The sequence below is a fragment of the Rhinolophus sinicus genome, chromosome 17 (assembly GCF_057876585.1).
Source record: "Rhinolophus sinicus isolate RSI-liver-muscle chromosome 17, RSI-T2T, whole genome shotgun sequence".
In the NCBI taxonomy this organism is placed as follows: domain Eukaryota; kingdom Metazoa; phylum Chordata; class Mammalia; order Chiroptera; family Rhinolophidae; genus Rhinolophus; species Rhinolophus sinicus.
In genome coordinates this window covers 190,204,389-190,224,729 of record NC_142517.1, presented here as the reverse complement: position 1 = coordinate 190,224,729, position 20,341 = coordinate 190,204,389, and the positions used below count along the sequence as shown (strand labels likewise).

The window sequence follows — 20,341 nt, the reverse complement described above, 5'->3', positions numbered from 1 at the left end:
CTGTATCTACAAATAATATTTATTTCCCATGCCTTTGAAGTCTATATAAATTATACATATTACAAACACTTTTGCAACCTGTTTGTTTTTGCTCAGCATATTTATGCATTTTATCCTTTCTGTATGTTTTAAATTGTATGAATGGAATGGAATTGTATTAATACAATGAAGGTTTATCTCTTTTCCTATTTTCCTTTGATAGACATTGTTTCCATTTTTTATGTTAGTAAAAACAATACTGCAATGACTATATGTGTTTTTTGTGAGCTTATGGAGAGCTTCTCTTGGCTATATGTCTAAAAGTGGAAGTGCTGGATCTTAGGCATAGCTGTCTTCAGCTTTCTTATACTCATTGAGGGAATTGGATAATCAGTACTCCCACTAGCCAAATGCATAAGAACTCCTGTTTCTCCACATTCTTGCCCACATTTATATTTTTTGACGTCTATAAAGAGTGTGAAATATTATTTTATTGCTGTTTTAATTTGTCACTCAATATTGTGAGATTGGGCTTCAGGGTAATTAATCATCAACTTTTCTTTCTTTCTTTGTTCTTTTTTTTGTGTGTACGAGTTAACTTACCTTTTTTATTCCTTTTGGGAGGTGGTAGTGGTGGTGGTGGTGTGCATGTGTTTGTGAATATGGATACTATTCTTGGTCGGTTATGAATATTACAGATCACTCATGTTGTATCTTGTCTTTTTATTTATTTATTTATTTATTTATTTTTAGTATATCTATTTTGGAACAGAGTTTAACTTCAATGTAATTGTACGCATTAATGTTTTCCTTTATGGGTTATGTCTTATGGTGTCTTATTTAAGAAATCCAATCCCTTTTATTAATTTGATATTCATTTTGAGGTATTGATCTTCCTCTTTTTCATTTGGATACTCAGCCCAGCACCGTTTTATAAATTATAGTAGTTCACCCTTACTTTTCAGTTTAAATTACCACATTTGTCACATAATGAGTTTTGGATCTATATAAATCTGTTATTGGACTTACTAATCTATCTTGATTATATCATTCTTTGTGACCTACTACTAAGCAAATTTTGTAAATGGTCAATATGTAATAGAAAAGAGTGTATATTCTTTATTTGTTGATTATAGAATTCTCTGTTAGATTAAACTGGTTGACTTTGTTGTATATATCTTCTATATCTTTAAAAATCTAGATCTTTCAATTTCTGATACAGATTTGTTAAAAATCTATAACATTGTGAATTTTTCAGTTTCTCATGGTAATTCTGTTAGTTTTTGCTTCTTATATTTTGAAGTAATGCTGTTTGATAGATACAATTTTATTATTATTATTCTAGGTGTTTCATAAGGTACATACTTGTACGTATAGCTAGATTTAAAAACATCCACTCTGATTAGATTTCATTTTTTATTTGCCCTTATTTCTCCTCTCTATTTGTGTCTTGTTTTTCACCTCTCTTTTGTTGGGTTGGTAGAATTTGCTTTCTTCCTTTCTTTTCCTCTTCTGTTTTGGATGCTATACATTGTAGTTTTATCCTTTGTCATTACTCCTAATTTTTAACATAATTCTAACAATGACAAAGTATTCAGTGTTTTTATACTTTATTTTTTTACTTAATACATTGATCTTAATACTATTTAACTACCTATTGAATATACCTACTCCAATCTACTTACATTTCTAACATGTTTCATTTAAAAATGTGCTTACTATTCTTTCATGTGTTCTACCTATAAAATTAGTTACAGGTTAAGCTGCTGTAACAAAGGCCCCAAGTATAGTGGATTTAAAGACACATAATGCTTCAAAAGTTGGGGAGGGGAGGTGGTATAGGCTGGTGGGGCAACTTGGTTATACAAGGTCATTGGGGGACTCAGGTTCCTTCTATCTTGATGCCTGCTGTCCTCTAGAGGGTGTTGACTGAATAGTCTTTTCCTCATTCCAGCCCTTGGGAAGTGAGAGGAGAAGTGCAGCATAGTTTGTCTTTACCTTGGTAGAAGTTGTACTACATTGGCTCACATTCCACTGGCCCATATTTAGCCACATGACTACAACTAGATACATACGAAAGAAATCTGAATAATAGTCTTTAACTGAGAAGTTGTCTGCATAGCTAAACTCCAGTAGGGGTGGGGTCTTGCAGTAAACAGAAATGGAAAATGGATACTGGGAAGGGTTTGCAGTCTCTCCTATATCACCTTTTCTTTCTTGGTTTACTTCCTTTTTTTTTTTTTTCCAAGTCAAGTTGTTGTCCTTTCAATCTTAGTTGTGGAGGGTTCTGTTCAGCTTCAAGTTGTTGTCCTTTCAGTCTTAGTTGTGGAGGGCACAGCTCAGCTCCAGGTCCAGTTGCCGTTGCTAGTTGCAGGGGGCACAGCCCACCACCCCTTGTGGGAGTCGAGGAATTGAATTGGCAACCTTGTGGTTGAGAGCCCGTGCTCCAACCAACAACTGAGCCATCTGGGAGGCAGCTCAGCTCAAGGTGCCGTGTTCAATCTTAGTTGAAGGGGGCAGAGCCCACCATCCCTTGCGGGACTCGAGGAATTGAACTGGCAACCTTCTGGTTGAGAGCCCACTGGCCCATGTGGGAATCGAACCGGCAGCCCTCGGAGTTAGGAGCACGGAGCTCTAACAGCCTGAGCCACCGGGCCGGCCCAGTTTACTTCTTTATGAAGGACATTATTTAGTAGTTTCCGACATTAAACTCTGAACATTTAAACTAAACTCTCTTAGTCTTTGTATATCTCAAAATTTCTTTATTTTACCCTCACTCTTCAGTGATATTTTAAATTGATATAAAATTCTAATTTGATAGTTCTTTTCCCTCAGCACATTAAAGATCTTATTTCATTGTTTTGTTTGATACTGATGAGCAGTCTACTGTCGATGTAATTTTTTTTTCTTTTCTGTAAATCCTCTATCTTTTCTGTCTGGTAACTTTAAAATGTTTATCTGATATTCCACATTTTTTTACTAACAGGTGTTTAATTATGATTTATCTTTGTCTTATTTACTTATCTTGTTCTCAGAGTACACATTCTAACTGTACAAGTCACTGAATTTTGACAAATATATGGTGTGTAGCCATCACCATGATCTCTCCTCTTATTGACCTGTTGTGTCCAGGAAAGGAGAAAAGTGCTTATTTTATACGAAATTTGATTAAAATGAGCTTACTATTTACACACGAATTTACAAGTTTTCTCCGGTATTCATGTTGAGATGTCTTAAAGGAATTGGAAATGTAAGACATTGTGGAAGAAGGTCTATAAGAAGATGTAGATTTGGAGGTTTTTTTTTTGTTTGTTTTGTGTGTTTTTTTAGAAATGGCTGTTAAATTTATGCTATGTTGTAGCAAGTTTTAAATTAAATGCATTCATCTCTTTCCTTATTTCCTCCTTCTCTCCTTTCCTTCATTCTTTCCCTTTTTTCCATTCACACATAGTTATTAGGATTTCTAATATGTTCTTTAAGTATACAGTGGTAAACAAAACCTACAGATTTCTTGTATTTTCAGGTTTTACAGTCTATTGGGAGTAAAAATTAAACAAATTATTACACAAATAAATGCTGTTTTAATTCCAACCAGGGGAAATTTAATGTGGAATTTCCCTAGCTTAAAGACTTGTATTGTTTCCCAAAAATTATAGGCTGTTTGCTTGGAACTTGTAGTATATTTTTCCGTAGAAGCAATAACATAATTCTCCTGCAATCCCATGAAATCCTATTTAATCTAAATATTGCTAAATATCTCTTTATAACTTTGTTTTTGTGGGGAACTGTATTCTACGTGGTGAAAATGTGGAGATAATATTGTAATGGCGACAATATTGTAAGCTTAATGGTGATTGGTCTGAAAAGAAAAAAGCTGTGACAGAAAGGAGTTTTTGAACCATGTGTTTGGCCCAGCCCAACCTAGGGTCTGCACAGCAATAAAGATTAGTAAATTTTAGGCTCTATTATGAGTTTATATTCTGGTAGGGGATAGACCATGTGTATACTTAGTTGCAGTATAATGTAATATGTGCAGTGATACATGTTTTTAATATCATATAGCATACATGGCATGTAGAAGTGCCATAGAGATTACTTAACTCTTATCTTAGGGGTTAGCGGGTCAGATAAATCATCAGTAAAGAGGTGATCCCTCTCAGTATGACTTTCGAGGACAAATAGCAGTGTGCCTGAACTGGGAAAGGGTATTCCGGAAAGGTTTCAAGGCAAGAAACAGCATGATCTTTTTCAGGAATGACAAAGAAGTATAGGATACAAAGGAACAGAAAGTATGAGTTGTGCAAGGACAGGAGCGGAAGCTAGGAAATAATGAATATTATTTAATGCGTTGTAGAATTTGGTGGTGATGTCTATAGGAAGGTGGATAGATGGGTAGAAAGAAAAGCTTAGGCTTACTGCTTCTGTCTGATGAATTTGAGGGAACTAGGTATGTTCAATAATAGTTTCCTGATGGAAGTTTCCTATTCAATTATTGTAGTTGCTGTTTCTCATTTTTAACCCTGTCTTCACTGGGCCTTCAATTGTAGTGATTTCCCAGTCCTTTCAAGAGCACCAGATAATTTCTCCTCTCTGATCACTTTCTTTAAAGGATATACTGTCACAAGCATTTTTATGGCAAAAAGATTTCTAAGAATGAGTCAAGTTTAAAACAATTTGGAAACTTCCAAGAATGTGGGTTCCAGTTAAATTGATGACTAAGTTTTATGTTTGAATCTAGACAGTCTGGTTTATATTGTTTTGACTTGGGAAAATATATTTTAATATTCTGTATATTCTAAGCATGCTACGTGATTGTTAAACATTTTTAAAAGTTTGATTATATGTTTTTATCTATTAGAATAAATTAAGGAAAGAAATCTAAATTTCCCAGTAATAATTTATATAGCCTTACATTTTTCTTTTTTCAGGCTAGATGTGTATCTGGCCCTTTGTTCCCTTAAGAATCATATTATATTTATTTTATGGAAAATGTCATTACAATTATGCTATCAAAATACACTATTTATTTTGGTAGTTTCTCCTTACATTTTTTAGGAATTAAGATGTTTACTTGCTTATTTATGTGAATTTAGTCACTATTATTATACTGAATAGGGAAAAAGCTTCTTGAGTTATTGTAAGAAGCTTTTGAGAAGAGTGGTTATCTTGAGTGAGACAGAACTTTCTGTTTAATGTATCTTGAAAGGAAAGAAAAACAAACCCTTTCTTGTAGGTTAAATTAGAGATAAGGGAAGGGAAAGAGATTGAGAGATGATCTTTTGTAAATATCCCGTTTAAATAAGTGCCAGTTTGTGACTGGTCATGAAACACACACTGAATAGATCTACTAGTAGATCTACAAATTTCAGGTTGTTAGGCTGTCATTTGCCCCTTCTTTGACACACTCCAGGTCTACATTTTTCGATAGGAGAAGAAAGCAGATATTAACATCATCTCTTCTTTGTTCTTGCAACAGCTTTGTCAACACATTACAGCTTTCCTATTTCTCCTTTTTTCTGCTTCAGCTTTTCACTAAGACAATAGCTTCTTTTTACTCTTAGGGAAAAAATGAAAATAGTTATTCTTGGTCAAGAGGTTGTCTTAAACGGTCTCTCTTACATGTTTTTGTTGTTGTTATCCTGTAATACGGTCTTCCACATTTTAAATTGTACATTTTGTATGTTTTAAAATTTTTATTTAAATTTTTGCTTAAAATTAGCCTTGCTGACTTTATATAAATAATAAAGATGTTGCTGAGGCAGTTATTTATTTATTCATGCTATATCTTCTCTATGAGGACCCTTGGAGTTGCGGTGAAGATCTGTAGTGGTGTTATCAACAACAGTTGTCTTCTCTGGAGCAGTTGATTTGCTTTCATCTTATGCTGGAGTTGTCTCAGTTATCACAATTCATCATTCTAAAGAATTTTCATTTCTTTGTTATTTACCTTGTTTTATCTATCATTAACTATTCCTGATTTTTTAAAAATTCAACTTTATTGAGGTGTAATTGACACACAAAATTGTAAGATACTTAAAGTGTACATCATGATGACCCAATACATATATATTATTGTCCTGAGTTTTAAGAACATAAACTATCTCTGCTGTGTCTCTAAAGGATTTACTCTTCTTCCCTTTCTTCTCTATTCTTAGTCATGCAGAGAAAAATCATTCTTCTCACACGATGAGAGTTTTGTCCAGGGCAATAGTTTAAGGGGATAAAAATAGATAATGAATCTGACTATGAATGTTTCCCCTGTTAAATTTTAAAAGTATTATTTTTCATTAAAGTAACTATAGTAGGTCCCCTACTTATAAAAAGGTAGTATTCTAAAGGTTTGGAAATTGGCCTTTTGTAATTCAGAATCAATTTTTCCGTATAAACAGTGTTGTAAGGAGGGATAATGAAATCAGGCTAGTTCACAGCAGCCTGGCCTGTAATATAAACTGTAATCAAACCAAAGAGAATTAGTTAAGTTGATATGATGAAACTTGTATTTCTTTTGCATGAGGTACTTGCGAAAAATCTAGTAAGAGACTTGTACAAATTTTGAATGGACATTTCAGATACTTCCAAAATTTTTTAAGATTGATGATACTGTATTTATGAACTCTTAATTTAATTTTTAAAATATCAAATGAAACAAACTTCTTTTAAATATATTCCTTTAGAATTCTTTTTTTTTTTTTTCCTTTAGAATTCTTGACAGCTATATTTGTGCATACTAGGAAAATAGTTATTGAGGTGGGATCAAGAATCGGATCCCCTTCTCTTTGTAAAGTTATTAGCACTGTTGTGAGTATAAGTAAAAAAAAAAAAATTGTTACTTTCATCAAACATCTGTAGTAATATGTTGCTATAAAATAATAAAATTATGTTTAATACCATAGCTGAATATGTTCGTTCTCATGTTTCATATTGTCTAAATTATAGAGTAAACTAAAACGACTGAGATATAGCATATTATAATCCATACGCAATATAAATCCTGTAAATAGCACTTATACGTGATATAAGCTAGCCCACAGCAATCACTTACTTTGTTCCATTTTGAAATCCTGTACACTTACATTAATGTTTTTAGTCTGTTTTTCATTATAAGAATATAGTATTTTAGCCATATTATGCATTTAATAGCTTTTCAAGTAATCTATAGGGGCTTATTGGCATTTTGCAAAAATCTATACATGTGTATTGTATAATAATATATATTATCTGCCAGAGGACATGTGGTAGAAGGGGTAGGAAGGGAAGAAGTTTTACTGTTAAAATTGACTATGAAATCCTTAAGAGCATATCTGTGCACTCCTTTCCTTCTTTCTCTCCTGTCTCTGTTGTCTCTGAGCGACCTAAAGATGAGAACAATTGGAGTGAAGAAACTGGGGACTGTGGGAGAAAGTTTAACAAACTCATTGAGGAAAAAGTGTGTGTGTGTGTGTGTGGCAGGCTGTACAGAGGCAGCTAGATCCCCACTTGTTGTTCAGTTACTGACATTTCAGAAAATACCCAAAGTTGAAAACTTGTGTCTTTATTGTTAGCTTATCTACCTTGTAAGCAACAAGAGTTTTGATTGGCCCAGAGAGTACTTTTTCTTAAGGGTGCAGTCCTGCCTACGGATGCTGGTTGGCAGCAACAGGGTTTGGTCTCCTTACAGGGATCTGAAAGGAGTTACTATAAAATTAGATTGTTGTTTGGATGTTTTTGAGTTTGGTATTTGAATTTATGAAATTGGGAGTGCTCGAATGTAAAACTCAAATGGAAATGCCAGTGACCAAAATGTCAGAAGATTATATCAGGAAATGTTGTAAATTTCAGTCTGAAATGTTCATGTTCTATGTGTAAGCCTTGAACTTTATTCTAAATCTGTCATGCTTTTAATGCTAATAACTGAAACCAATAAGAAGAAAAATATCTGCATGTGTATAATTTATGACAGTATTTTACAAGCCTAATCCATCAGACATACATGTTATTTTAGTTGCACATGTTTTAAATCAGCCAATCTTTTACAGATTTAAACTGTACTTTCAAGTGTATATTTTCTGATTGCCAAGGGATAATAAGAAGCATGGTTTCAAGTGCATTGTAACATTAAGATTAATTTAGCAGTCAATTTGTTTTCATTTTAATTCTTTAATTGCTGTTTGCCTAGGGGATAGTGATCCTAGAAGAATGTCAACTTCCAAAAGACATTTTGAAAAAACAAGTACAATATGCTGACCAAGCACCTTCGTTAAACACTACAGGGAATACTCAGATTCCCCAAGAAAATCAAGATTCTCTACCAGAACAAGATTTTGAAATGTCACCAAGTAGCCCTACACTACTTCTTCGCAACATAGAAAAACAGGTAATGAGAGTAAGGTGTGAGTGGCATGACATGACTTTTAGTAGATTTTATGAACTATTTAAATGAATATGTGTGTCTACTTGGGGTATGGGTTATTAGAGTTGGCAATTTGACATTAAATACATGTAAAATATTTAGTATATGATTAATATCTATTATAATATTGATATAATTAAGATGATTTAAATAAAATATGTAAAGTATTAGTACATAGGGTGATAACTCATTCATCATAGGGTTGGAAAAATCTTTTTTCTAACAAAATTGATCATCATTGACTTTTCTCACGGGAAAGAACACTGGTATCACTTAATAAAACTGAATGGTTGTTTGATTCATTTAGTGATGGAGATTTTTAGTGAAAGATAATATTGAAATATGGGTTCTTTCATAAAAAATGATCACATAAATAGGAAGTCAAATAAGTTCCTAATACACTACTTCAATTCCAAAGCCTTTCCTAGTATTATATACTGTTATGGATGACTCCAGAAGTTTAACTCTTCTGTGTATATCTACCCTTTGAAATCAAACCATTTATTTTGATTTAGACTTCAGTGGCTCCTGAACAAACCTGGCTATCTAGGAGTTTGCTACGTTTCAACCAGACAGAATCTGCTGTGGTATACCTGGCTGGGATGACAGCTGCATAATTACATTGTTCCACTGGGTAATAGGGACTCATGCCTGCCTACGTCTAATTTTTATGACATACAAGTACATTGTGAAATAATTTAGTACTATGATACTAGTATCTTACTCCTGTTAAGTCAGAATATGGTATAAGTTCTCCTACCCCATATTTGTTACATTTACAGTTGCCTGGTTTTCCTTAATTGGAATGCATAATCAAATTACTTTTATGAGTAGTTTATAATTCACAAAGTTATTTTGTAATTATCTTATGTTAAATTAGAATGTACTTTACCATATAAGTGGTAATTTAAATTAGTGTTGGTTATATTCCCACTTCTTTCTTTTCCCTCTCCTCATCCCACAGGATCAGTCCCCATTCAGTTTGAGCCTACTTGTTTCACACTCCAGCATAAGGTGTTTGCTCAGTCAGTCAGATCTACTTCCTTTATCTGTAGATTACTACTTATTCTTTGAAAAGAGATTTCTTGTATTTTTTTCTTTCTCCATGATAGCACCAATTTGTTTGATTGGACGGAAGTTAACATCAGAAGTGGCTGATTTCCAGGGCCCAGTGCAAAATGAAATTATATAGCCCTTTTTGAAAACAATTTTTAAGAGTTTTAAGTTGGTAACAGCAGCTCATTAACCAAGCATGGGACCCTTCTGAGTGCCCTGTGCAACTGCACAGGTTGCTCACCCATGAGGTTGGCCCTGGGTATCATGTTCATTTTAGGTCCGATTGCTGATGGGCGTACGCGGACTTTGGTAGGGAAGGGATCCAGTTCCTGTTTCCCCGAAAATAAGACCTAGCCAGAACATCAGCTCTAATGCGTCTTTTGGAGCAAAAATTAATTTAAGACCCGGTCTTATTTTACTATAAGACCGGGTGTAATGTAATATAACATAACATAACTAATATAATATAATAATATAATATAATATAATATAATATAATATAATATAATATAATATAATATAATATAATATAATATAATATAATATTATAATATAATATAATATAATTAATATAATATAATATAATACAATACCAGGTCTTATATTAATTTTTGCTTCAAAAGACGCATTAGAGCTAATTGTCCAGCTGGGTCTTATTTTCAGGGAAACACAGTAGTTGTGAGAACAATGGTAATATAATGGCTGTAGACATAGGGAGAGCTCAGGACGAAAGGGGCTGCAGCAATCATTTGTAAAGGTCATTAATAAATTGCCTATGAACAGGTCATTTGCTCTTGAAACATATGCTAAAAATATTTTTATAGGCCAATTTCTTAAAAATGAAGTTGATTTTAAATACTACTTGTTAAGGAAAACAGTCCAGGGGTGTTAAGTGGCAGGGGTAGCAAACCTGATATTATACATATTTTCCTTAAGATAATCTGTTGGTATATAACTGTTCACAGACCATAATGGAACTTGAATATAGATCAGGCAATCCTTCTACTTGATTAAATTAATTTTGTTAGAGGAATATTTTGCTTACCAAACAAAATTTATTTACGTGTCTCAAAAGCAACTAAAGAGTTGGCAGTTAAAATATGAGAGCACTATTGAGTTGTACACTGATACCAGTTTTTAAAAAATAACATTGACTTATAGTATTAGTGTATATTTGCATTGTTAGAGAATATGTTTTGTTCATAAATTGAAAGGTGACTTTATAACTTCAGGTAATTTAAAATAAATTTCACACTGGTGTGTTTACATTAGAAACCTTGTTATCAATAGCTAGTGTTTTGATTTTTAAGTTGATTAAGTTTTGTTTTTAGAGTTCAAATTATGCCTCTCCTAATTTTACTTTAATTCTCGTTTTTACTGAGTTTCCTATCCCAAATATGGACTCAGGAGTAAGAGATTTTATTGGGCTGGAGTAGGGTGGTGATAAGGGTAAAACTAGGTGTTGGTTGTAATGCTGTCCATCTGGGCCAATTATTCAGACATACCTGACCAGCGACCTCCAGTGTCAGAATATTTTAGATGACGTTTTTGAAGGTGAAACAATGAGAAGAGTGTGTCAGTATATCAGACTGGAAAATATGAGATATTCTATAAATTTCTTTGCATGAATAAACTAATGAATGCTTGATAAATGGATAAAGCATCTTTTTGTATTGGTGATTTTGAAAATGAGCTTTAATCTAAAAATGAGTAATAATTTTTAAAATGAAGTCTTTAGGTACGTATTATTTTTCAAGAAAAATGGTGAAAACATTTCAGGGTCTTTAGCATAAAAGATTTTTTGAAGAATTCAAATATTAGGTTTCCTTCTATCATATTCTTTGTTCTCATTATTTCTAATAACATGATTATTAGTTTCATACAAATGAGTTTCAAAATAATAATTTCGTATAACCCTCTAGTTTTAATAGAATATCTTGCAGTTAGTAAAAATGGTGAAATAAGTCTTCCTATTTTTAAAATAGTAGTCACGTTATATAAAGTGAGAAAACCAGGTTTAAGAAAATTAATGTGGCATGATTTAATTAAAAGGGTATGTGAGTGCGTGTGCATGTGCGTGCGCGCGCACGCACATGTTGTATATACACTCATGCTCACATATACTCAAAAAAGTCTGGAGGTATATACCAAGATAATATAATAGCAATGGTTTTCTCTGTGAAATATTACTACAGGTGATCTTCCTTTCCTTTTTAAACTTCTCTGTACTTTCCCTTTTTTTCTATATTGAATGCGGATTATATATGTAGTGAAAATAGTCGTCATTCTTTTATAGAAATGTATTATTCCCATTCATGTGGCCTATGTTTATTTTAATAGTTGTAGGTGGTTGTTTTGAGAATACTATTTATTAACACATTACAAATATATTACATATGTTTAAGTTCGGGATACAGGACAATGAAAACTTTGGGTACCGGAAAAAGCTGATATTTTGGATTAGGAAAATATTGAGAGACAGTGTGGCATGGGATTGAAGCCTGAATTTGAATTCTAGCTCCATTTCTTACTAACTTTATAATCCGCGATCAAGCTGCATTATCTTTCTTTGCTTCAATTTCTTCATCGTAATTGATTTTATATACAGTAATATCCTAGTTCTAATGTTACCTATTTTGCAGGTTAGTTTTAAAGATTAGAAATATTCTAGTACTAGTATAGTGCCTGCACATAATACACATTTAATAAATTATACCTATGATTTTGTTATTATTAATTTGGCCACCTCGAAGGAAATGTTATGTAGATGCTATTAGCAGAGTTCAAATATTTTAGAAGAGGGTATGATGAGTAGAAAAAGAAAATATAACAAAAAAGGATGTGGAAAAGGCGTGTTTTAAAATGTAGATATAATAAGTGGAAAAATTAGTAGCTGTGTCAATCATTTTTGTATATTAAAATATTTCTTAAAAAATAAACCTTTACTTATTTCATGAGAAGTTAAGCATTTAGTAGACACTTGCTTAGCAGCTGTAAAAGGTTGACTGTTTTCTTGCAGAGTGCACAGTTGACTGAGATCATCAACAGTTTGATTGCCCCACTCAACTTGTCCCCAACTTCATCACCCCTCTCCTCCAAATCCTGTAGCCATAAATGTCTGGCTAATGGCATTTCTAGGAGGTAGGTATCGCTGGGATAATTTTGCTTATAAATTTGGCTTTGCTTATTTTATTTTGTTTTTATCTTTTAAGTATTTCAGCTGCTTTTTTACTTCTTACTTAAGCACTATTAGAGAACAATAAGTAGACCATGGATACATTTTCAGATAACATCAGATGTATACTTAAGGTAACTACAAACCTGAGAATGAGGAAGAGGGCTTTCCAGCAAGTTGTATAATTTTTCTGAAAAAGTAAAACTGATACCATTTGCTAGAGAAGTACTGCTTTATTTCTTAAGTTCCATACTGCCCTTGCAATGTGTTTTAAGAAAAAAAAATATCCTAGATATAGTTTGGTTGGGCATAGAAGATTGATAAATATCATTCATAAAATCCAGTTAAATTTTACTCAGCCAAGTTGTAATTCAGCTTTTATATGGTAAGTTTTTTTTTCTGTATGTAATTAAAATTCCTACACTCTATTAGCAGTTTATTGTTGTATCAGCAAAATTATGTATATATACTATGAATCCTAATAATTTTTGGGAAGAGCATTTGTTCTCTTTTACCTTGCTTACTTTTTCTCTTTGAATTTTTCTTTTTAAACATGCAATTAGAATTTAAGATATTAAAAGAATATACTTTTGTGTGTGCATCTATTTTTTTTTCCCAATAAAATTATAATGTGGGCTTCTTTGGTTTAACTACCATAGCGGACAAAGTGTAACTTAGTATTGGGAAATATTTATATTAATAATTACATGATTTGTTAAAATTTTTTAAAATATAGCTTGAAACGAAAATTTATACCATGGTGAAAATTATGCTAAGTAGCCATCACATTCTTAATGAAATTAGTGGATATAAGCCAAATCTTACAATAAAATTCTGTTATTTGATTTTTAGTTCTAATGTGTTATTTTGAAAGTCTTAATTTTGAATACTTTTACATTTTTATTTGTGCTGGGTATATATATCCATTGTTCTGTTCTGGAAACAGTTCTTTTATTGGTTTTGCTTTATTTTTTGTTGACTTTATATTCATTCCTTGTATCAGTGATGATTCACTTTGAAAGTAAGGATGCTCACATGTTGTATAGGACAACTATGATACCTTTATTTATGAGAGCATATCCTAATTAAGAAAGTCACAATTACAAGTTGAACCATTAAACACCATCAAATTGGTATATGATCATTGTTATTTGAGGCTACACCCATTTACCTAACCAGGTATTACTTGATCACAGATATACTTAGGTGTGTGTACATATTTTCATTTTGATGTACTTGCTTGTATTTTTGGTCATTCATTCATAAGGTATTTGTTGCATAACTATTTGCTGTATGCCATATACTCAAGTCCTAGGAATACAAAGATGAAGAAGACAAAGTCTCCACTTTTAAATAACTTGCAGTCTAGTGGGTGAAATGTGTAATTATTTAAAGCATATAATAATAAAGGAATCTCATGCAGTTGTTTGAATATTTGGTTTTAATGCCTGTTATAGTTGAAAAAGATGATTCATAAAAATACGTAGATCTAAATGAAAGAAATGTAACATTGTCTGTGTTTACTAAATCATACCTTTTCAGTCCTGTGTAATAGATCAAAGGTTCTTGTTGAAATCAAGTAGTAATTGCCATCTTTCCTAATGTCAAGTAGTTGTTCCTACATACTAATTGGAAAATTTATTTTTAAAAATTTGTAACATATTCAAAACCTACTAAAATTCTTTGATTTAAAAGCAGATAAAAATTTGTTCTCCAATTTTTTGAAGTGTGCTGATGTGTTTTAATTAATTTTACTAGCAAGTTTATTTATTTGCGGCAACAGTTTTTCAAAATACTTTCTATATAACGCATTTGTTTCAAAAAGCATTTAGTTTCACATTTGTTATCAAAATATATTTCCCTTGAAGGAAAGATTGTTTTATTTTCTAACATTTGCTAGAAAATGTAATATAGCTACTTTTCATCAAAGAGAAGATGAATAAATTTAGATCATTTAAAATATTATTTAAAATGTATAATTTGTCTTTAAGTAATCACTCTTTTTAAATGATTTGTTGTCAGATAACCAGCAAACTGCTTTTTGAAACAAAAGATTTGAGAGATACTCCTGGCCCCATTTAAATTTTTCTAAAAATTCTCCTTATGGTAATGTATACCATAAAATATACAAATCTATTTACCTACGAACATAGAAACTGGAATATATTGCAGATAAGAGATTAATAACTCTGGAGGAAAAGTGAAACATTTTGAGAGTATATGGTGGTTGTCAGATGCCAGACAAAAATATCTCTAGGTTTTGTCATTTATAATTTGAGACCTTAGCAAGAGCAGTGTAATGACGTGATGGAGAGAGATAAGAGTGGGTTAATAAGGGTGAATGAAGATGGAGATGAAGTAGAGAGAAGGAATCAAGATTATACTTTCGAGGCTGCTGACGGTAAGGCTATATAGTAAAATTGGATGTACAAGGTCAAGTAAAGTATTTTGTGTTTAAGACGGAAGGAATGTAAGCATCTTTATTAAAATAAAGGGATGGGAAAGAGCTAGAGATGGGGAATGTAGAAATAAATATCACAGAGTTATGGAGGGACCTTATGACAGGAGAAAATATACTTGTTCTTTGAGAGTGGCATGAAAGAGATTAAGATGGGTATAGATGCAGTTGTTTATAAAGTGACTGTATCCAAGTTAAAAGTCGGAAAGGAAGCGGGAGGGCTTAGGTTAAGGTTTGGATGAACATTGACAAATAAAATATTGCCCCTTTATTTCCTTCCCCCTGTCCTTTTGTTGTAGCATGAGCAGCCCGCGCCCTGGAGAAGGATGGTACATGGTTTCTAGAGTGTTTTTTTTTTAACCCCTTACCTATATTGTGAAAAGTACTTAATTAGTATTGGTAAAACTAGTTAAGAATTTAATTTAAAAGTACTGTATTCTTTAATTGAACTTTTTATAAAATGAATGTATAGTAGTAAAATTCTATAAATTTAACAGATTATTGTACATTACTCACATTTGAGGACATTACCATAGATTTTGAAAATTAACTGGAGATAGAATTTTATATTATAGTAATATATGAAAAGCTTTATTTAAAGATACCTGCATTGAAGCAATGTGAAATTTATCTATTTATGAGCCTTTTGGCCCTGGGAGCAAAAAAAAGTCAATTGAAGCTTATTTTTATTACTTGTATCTTGCTGGTTTTTCAATACGTTATTTTTTTCTTCACACATAATTATATATGAAGAAAACATTTCAGACTCATAGCTTTTCTAGAGTAAAGGCTTAGTTTATTTAATGTTGTTCAGACTTGACACTTCACCACAAAGCGCTTTGTGAAGATATCCCTATTAAGCATGTAAGTACTATTCATTTTATGTATTTAAGTATATGTAAAAGTAAGAAAATTCATCATTTAAATAAGAATTTTTAAAATTCTGGTAAAATGTACATAACAAAATTTATCATTTTAACCAATTTGAAGTGTAGTGACATTAAGTACATTTAAGTTGTTGTGTAACAATCAGCATCATTCATCCCCAGAAATGTTTTCATCTTCTGAACTGAAACTCCCATTAAATAACAACTCCCCATTCTTCCTTCTCCCCACTCCTTGGCAATCACCATTCTACTTTGTGTCTTTATGATTTGACTCTCTCCCTGTACCTCGTGTATGTGAAAATATACAGTATTTGTACTTTGGTGACTGGCTTATTTCACTTAGCATAATGTCGTCAAGGTTCATGCATATTGTAGCATGTGTCAATATTCCCTTTCTTTTTAAGTTTGAACTATATTTTATCTTATGTATAGGTCACATTTTTGTTTTTACATGGATCCTTTCATGAACATTTGGGTTGCTTTCACCTTTTGGCTGTTGTGAATAATGCTGCTATGAACATGGTTATACAAATATCTGTTGAGTCCCTGCTTTAGAGGTCCAAATAAAACCTCTGAAAAATATTGAAATTAAAAACTAAGTAAGTTTGGCAGCAACGTGGACACAATTGAAAAGAGAACGTGTAACATGGAAGATAGATTAGAAGAAAAGTTCCTGAACATAGGAAAAGAGACAAAATAATGGAAAATATAGAAGAGTCATTTAGAAATGGGAGAACATATTGAGCAGGTCTAAGATGAGACTTAAATGGAGACCTGGAAGATGAAACAGAGAGTGTAGCAGAAGAAATATTGGCTGAAAAATTACTTGATCTGATGAAAGACTCCAAATTCAGGAAGCAAAACGGATTTCTGAGCAGGACAAATAAAAAGAAATCTACCACTAGAAATACGGAGGAAATGTGGGGGGCTGGGGGAAAGACAAATGACATCTAAAAGCAACTGTGGTGGTCTGGGAGGAGGAAGACATTACCTTAATTAAAGACACAGTTTGACTGACAGCTGACTTCTCAAGAGTCATAATAGGAGCCAGAGTACAGTGGAATGGTGTCTTCAGTGTGTTGAAAGAAAATATTAGGTTGGTGCAAAAGTAATTGTGGTTTAAAAGGTTAAAAACAATTGCAAAAACCGCAGTTACTTTTGCACCAACCTAATGTCTACCTGTAGACATTTTATATCCAGAGAAAACATCTTTCAAGTCTGAGAGTGAAACAAATGTTTTCAGAGATATCAGAACTGAGTTTGTCACTAGTAGACTCTGATAATAACCATACAGTATGTGCTTCAGGCAGTGGAAAGTGATGATCCCAGATAGATAATTTGAGATGCAAGAAGGAATGTAGAACAAATAAAATGGTAAATAACTACATGAGTATATGTAAACAAACAGTCATAAAATGTGTCTAGTGAGGTTAAAAAAAAGTCCATGGCAACAATAGCATATAGGTCAGGAGGAAGGTAAATGGATTTAAATTGTTCTCAGGTCCTTGAATTATTCAGGAGGCTGGTAAAAGTATGGATTTAACTTTCGATGTGGTTTCTGCCCTTGTGATATAAAGGCTAGTTGGTCATCAACTGAATAATTACATAAATAAATGTAATTTTAAACCCTGATCAAGTGCTATGAAGAAAACGCATTGTTCAACTATCACTTTGGAATTAGACAGATCTGAGATCAATCCCAGTTCTGCCATTTGCACTGTGATCTTGGGCAACTTTTTAAATCACAGTTAAAATGAAGTCTGCTTCCTGGCTTGTTGTGACGATCAAATGAGATAACAAGTATGACATTTTATTTTACTTGTTAGTTGCTTATTATTTGTCTTCCTGGATGAAAATGTAAGCTCCATGATAGTAATCCTTTTGTTTTTTGTTTGTTTGTTTGTTTGTTTTTTGGTCTGTCTTATTAACTGCTATTTTCCTAAGCATCTAGATCAATGAGTCACATCATGGATACAAATAAGTATTTGTTGAATGAATGAAATGCTTTTCAAGATTTCTTACAGGTTATCAGCATTCCATAAATTTTTTTTTTTTTTTTGTAGTTTGTTTCTTCTCCCTCATAGTCAGATTAATATTTTAGTTGTCGCTCTCATGGCTGTTTTCTGCAGTTCTGCTTCCTCTCATCTAATTTAATTCTGGACTAGAAAATCAGATAACCAAAGTGGTATCTGTATCTGTACTATAGTAAGAGATATTCTCTAGTAAGAGAGAAAGTCTCTCTTAACAGTGACAGAAGTGGGCTTTTGTGTATGGACTTACTGAGATCTTTTTTGGTTACTTTAAAGGTTTTTGTGATTTTAGCTATATTCTGTATACTTGAGGTTGCCAGATAAATAATCTCATAAGTGCTTCGAATAAAGCCTATGTATTTCTAGCTTTATATCACATTACACTGTAATTTTTGTGTATAAGTAGGTTAGAAGACATTTAAATTTTGAATTTTTCAAGTTTGGTCATCTATTCTGTACAGTAATTTTTTTAGTGGACCACATAGAATTTACTTTTTAATATAATTTTTAAAAAGTACTTAAGGTCGGTTTTTAAGTATCCTAATGATCTTTTCTCACAATGTCTAAAGTAAATTCACTTGGTTAATTATTTTCCAGGACACCAGTTTCCCCATTTGTTATTCATTGATTCCCAACCCCCATCTCTTATTTTAGTGGCATTATCGCCCAGAAGTCAGAATTGTTTTTTTAGCTTTATTTAGCAGCAAGGTCTGAGTCACCACAAACTGAGCAACTGAAAAAAAATGAGTCTTCAAACAAATGAAGCATTACATTTTATCATTATAGAGATAGTCATTGGTTTTTAGATCACATACTCTAAAATGAAGATAAAATGTTATAAGTGGATCCTTGTTTACCCCATGGAGTATCTATGAGAAGGTGATTTCTACTTGAAATAATGTCTAGATTTTTATTGTTGTTGTTGTTTGTTTTGCTTTAATGAGTCCCAGAATATGATGTGAAATTAGATTCCAGTGAATCACTGCCATGCTATTTATTTCCACTAATGGTAATTATCTCATGAAATGCAGCCATTCTTTCTGATTGAGTATCCTAATTGAAAAACTGCAGTTAAACTGGCAAACTAATCACATATAAAGTAGCTTTTTTACCCTCATCCTTATTTTCAGTAGTCACTTTTCAGTTATGAGAAACATTATTTGTTAGCAGCATATTATTCTAAGCTGAAGTTTTCAACATAATTTTAGGTTCCTATGAATAATGTTAATTGTTGTATTCACTAGATAGACAACATCAGTAAGGAAATAAAATTTTCCCTGCTATGTTTTTAAAGTAATGCCAGTAAGAATTATTTTCTTTTCTTTTGTAAAAATCTTGCTTTTCTCTTTTTACCTCTATTAACATAAGTCTAAAACCTAATGTTTTAGGGAATGTTTAAGTAAATTGTTATATAACCACTGGTTGGCATATCATGTAACTATTAAAAAATTATGTGTATAGAAAGTATGCAATCTTGGGAACATTCTCATTTTGGAATGTTAAGGGGGAAAATCAGTATAACAAAATCATTGTACAGTATGATTTTATAGAGAAAAAGACGACGTGTGTACATCAAAATTTTAATGAAAGCTATATTTGTGTTTAGATGATGGGATTTTAAAGAATATAGCTTTCATTTTTTTAAACTTTTTTTATTTCCAAATGTTCCTTTAAAATCAAAAATAGAAATTTGTAAAGTCTCAATTTCAAATTACCTGTCACTCATGTCAGAAAAACAGATCAGAGATTATATTGAAGAGTCTGAACTGTATCTCCCAATCTGACATTAGCTAGAAATGTTTGACAAACGTTGTATCTCAATTCTCAGAAAAATATAGCTATCATATTGGCTTCTTAATTTCTTTGCCCTTATTCTTTAAAAGATCCCACTTGAAGTTAAGAGCCAGAAATAAGAATGACAGCACTGCAATAGTGGGTCTCTTTTTCTCTCTACCTTTTAATATAGAAAACTTTGACATAGAGAAAGCAGAATAAAGGGAATCTACATATCCTCAGTTTTAACAGTTTTTAGGATTTTGCTAACTCATTTTAGCTATTTCCCTTGCTGACACATTCCCCCCCTCCATGGATTTTTTAAAAGCACATTCTATTTGTTGTTATTTTAACTGTAAATACTTCTGTATATTTCTTTGATAAACTTTTTTAAAACATACTCATGTTATTATCATCTGCTTATTGTTCTTATTAGCCATAATTTATTACTCATGAAATTCTCTATCCATATTCAAATTTCTCCAGTTGTCTCACAATTATCTTTTTATAGTTAATTTATTAGAATCAGAATCCAGACAAAGCCCATATTACATTTGGTTATTATGTCTCCAATGTCTCTTATTCTCAAATAGC

General features: G+C 32.0%; 1 protein-coding gene across 1 annotated transcript in view; it reads left to right on the top strand.

Moving 5' to 3' along the window:
* KANSL1L (KAT8 regulatory NSL complex subunit 1 like) overlaps positions 1-20,341 on the top strand; it is a 101,256-nt gene that overhangs the window by 38,614 nt on the left and 42,301 nt on the right. Inside the window, 2 exon segments of the mRNA XM_088794692.1 lie at positions 8,135-8,332; positions 12,444-12,565. Of these exon segments, the coding sequence (XP_088650818.1) occupies positions 8,135-8,332; positions 12,444-12,565 (320 nt within the window).